This window comes from Colobus angolensis, unplaced genomic scaffold, assembly GCF_000951035.1.
Source record: "Colobus angolensis palliatus isolate OR3802 unplaced genomic scaffold, Cang.pa_1.0 Scaffold92, whole genome shotgun sequence".
Taxonomy (NCBI): domain Eukaryota; kingdom Metazoa; phylum Chordata; class Mammalia; order Primates; family Cercopithecidae; genus Colobus; species Colobus angolensis.
The window spans coordinates 1,936,972-1,937,796 of NW_012123154.1; the positions used below are offsets into that span (position 1 = coordinate 1,936,972).

The 825-nt window shown below is 46.3% G+C and overlaps 1 protein-coding gene across 1 annotated transcript in view; it reads right to left on the reverse strand.

Annotated features, from left to right (window-relative positions):
* Positions 1–825, reverse strand: part of DNAH3 (dynein, axonemal, heavy chain 3) — a 235,401-nt gene that overhangs the window by 202,623 nt on the left and 31,953 nt on the right. The window contains 1 exon segment of the mRNA XM_011931963.1: positions 211–406. Coding sequence (XP_011787353.1) covers positions 211–406 — 196 coding nt within the window.

Consider the following 825-nt stretch of genomic DNA (forward strand, 5'->3'; position numbering starts at 1 on the left):
TTGTGTGTGTGTGTTGGCAACATTCAATATCCTTCTTCCAGCTAAAAGAAGGCATTTTTATAAACTAACAACTGCCTGATGTGGGTGCAAGTCAGGCATTTCACTTTGTGCCCTGGCTCACAGCTGAGGACATACACGACAGAATCCTGACTCTAACCAGGTAACCAGGTTATTCCCCTCAAAAGGTCCAAGTGCAGGTCCGTGACATACTTTGTGCATCATGAAAAGGGAAACGAGGTCCTCAAGCGACTTAATGACCAGCTCCCTGAGCTGCAGCGACATGAATGATGCCACAGAAGCAAAATATTCCTCAATGTTTCGACAGGAGTCATAGCTGCTCTTAGGAGCGAAATGAACCCAGTACTCCTTCTGTGAGGTAAAAAGCTGGGCACAGGTGGGGATCCACCTGTAAAGACAGAAGGTGTCCACGTGAGAAGCTCTTCTGGGCTCCGCGGAACCCTCTTGCCATGCCCCCTGAGCTCAGTGATGAGGCAGATGGGCTCATGTCCCACCAAGCAGCCTCGCAAATCAGTACTTTCAATTTCCGGTCACCTTACCTGCCATGCTTCTTTCTTGGGAAAAAAGTAATAAGATTTGAATTAACAGGTTATTCTTCCATTGAGAATACCCAAATGAAAAAGGGATATTGGTGGCACATCCTGCTGAAAGAGTCTACAGTTTCTTCATTATAATCAGAGATTGGGGTAAAGGGGCATAAGGAACTAGAATGTTCTGTCCAACTTCTCTCTCTCTAGCAGGTGCCTGGCTTCTGATTCAGACTTCGTAGCGGGAAAGAGAGAACAAAGAGCGAAGAAACAAAACATG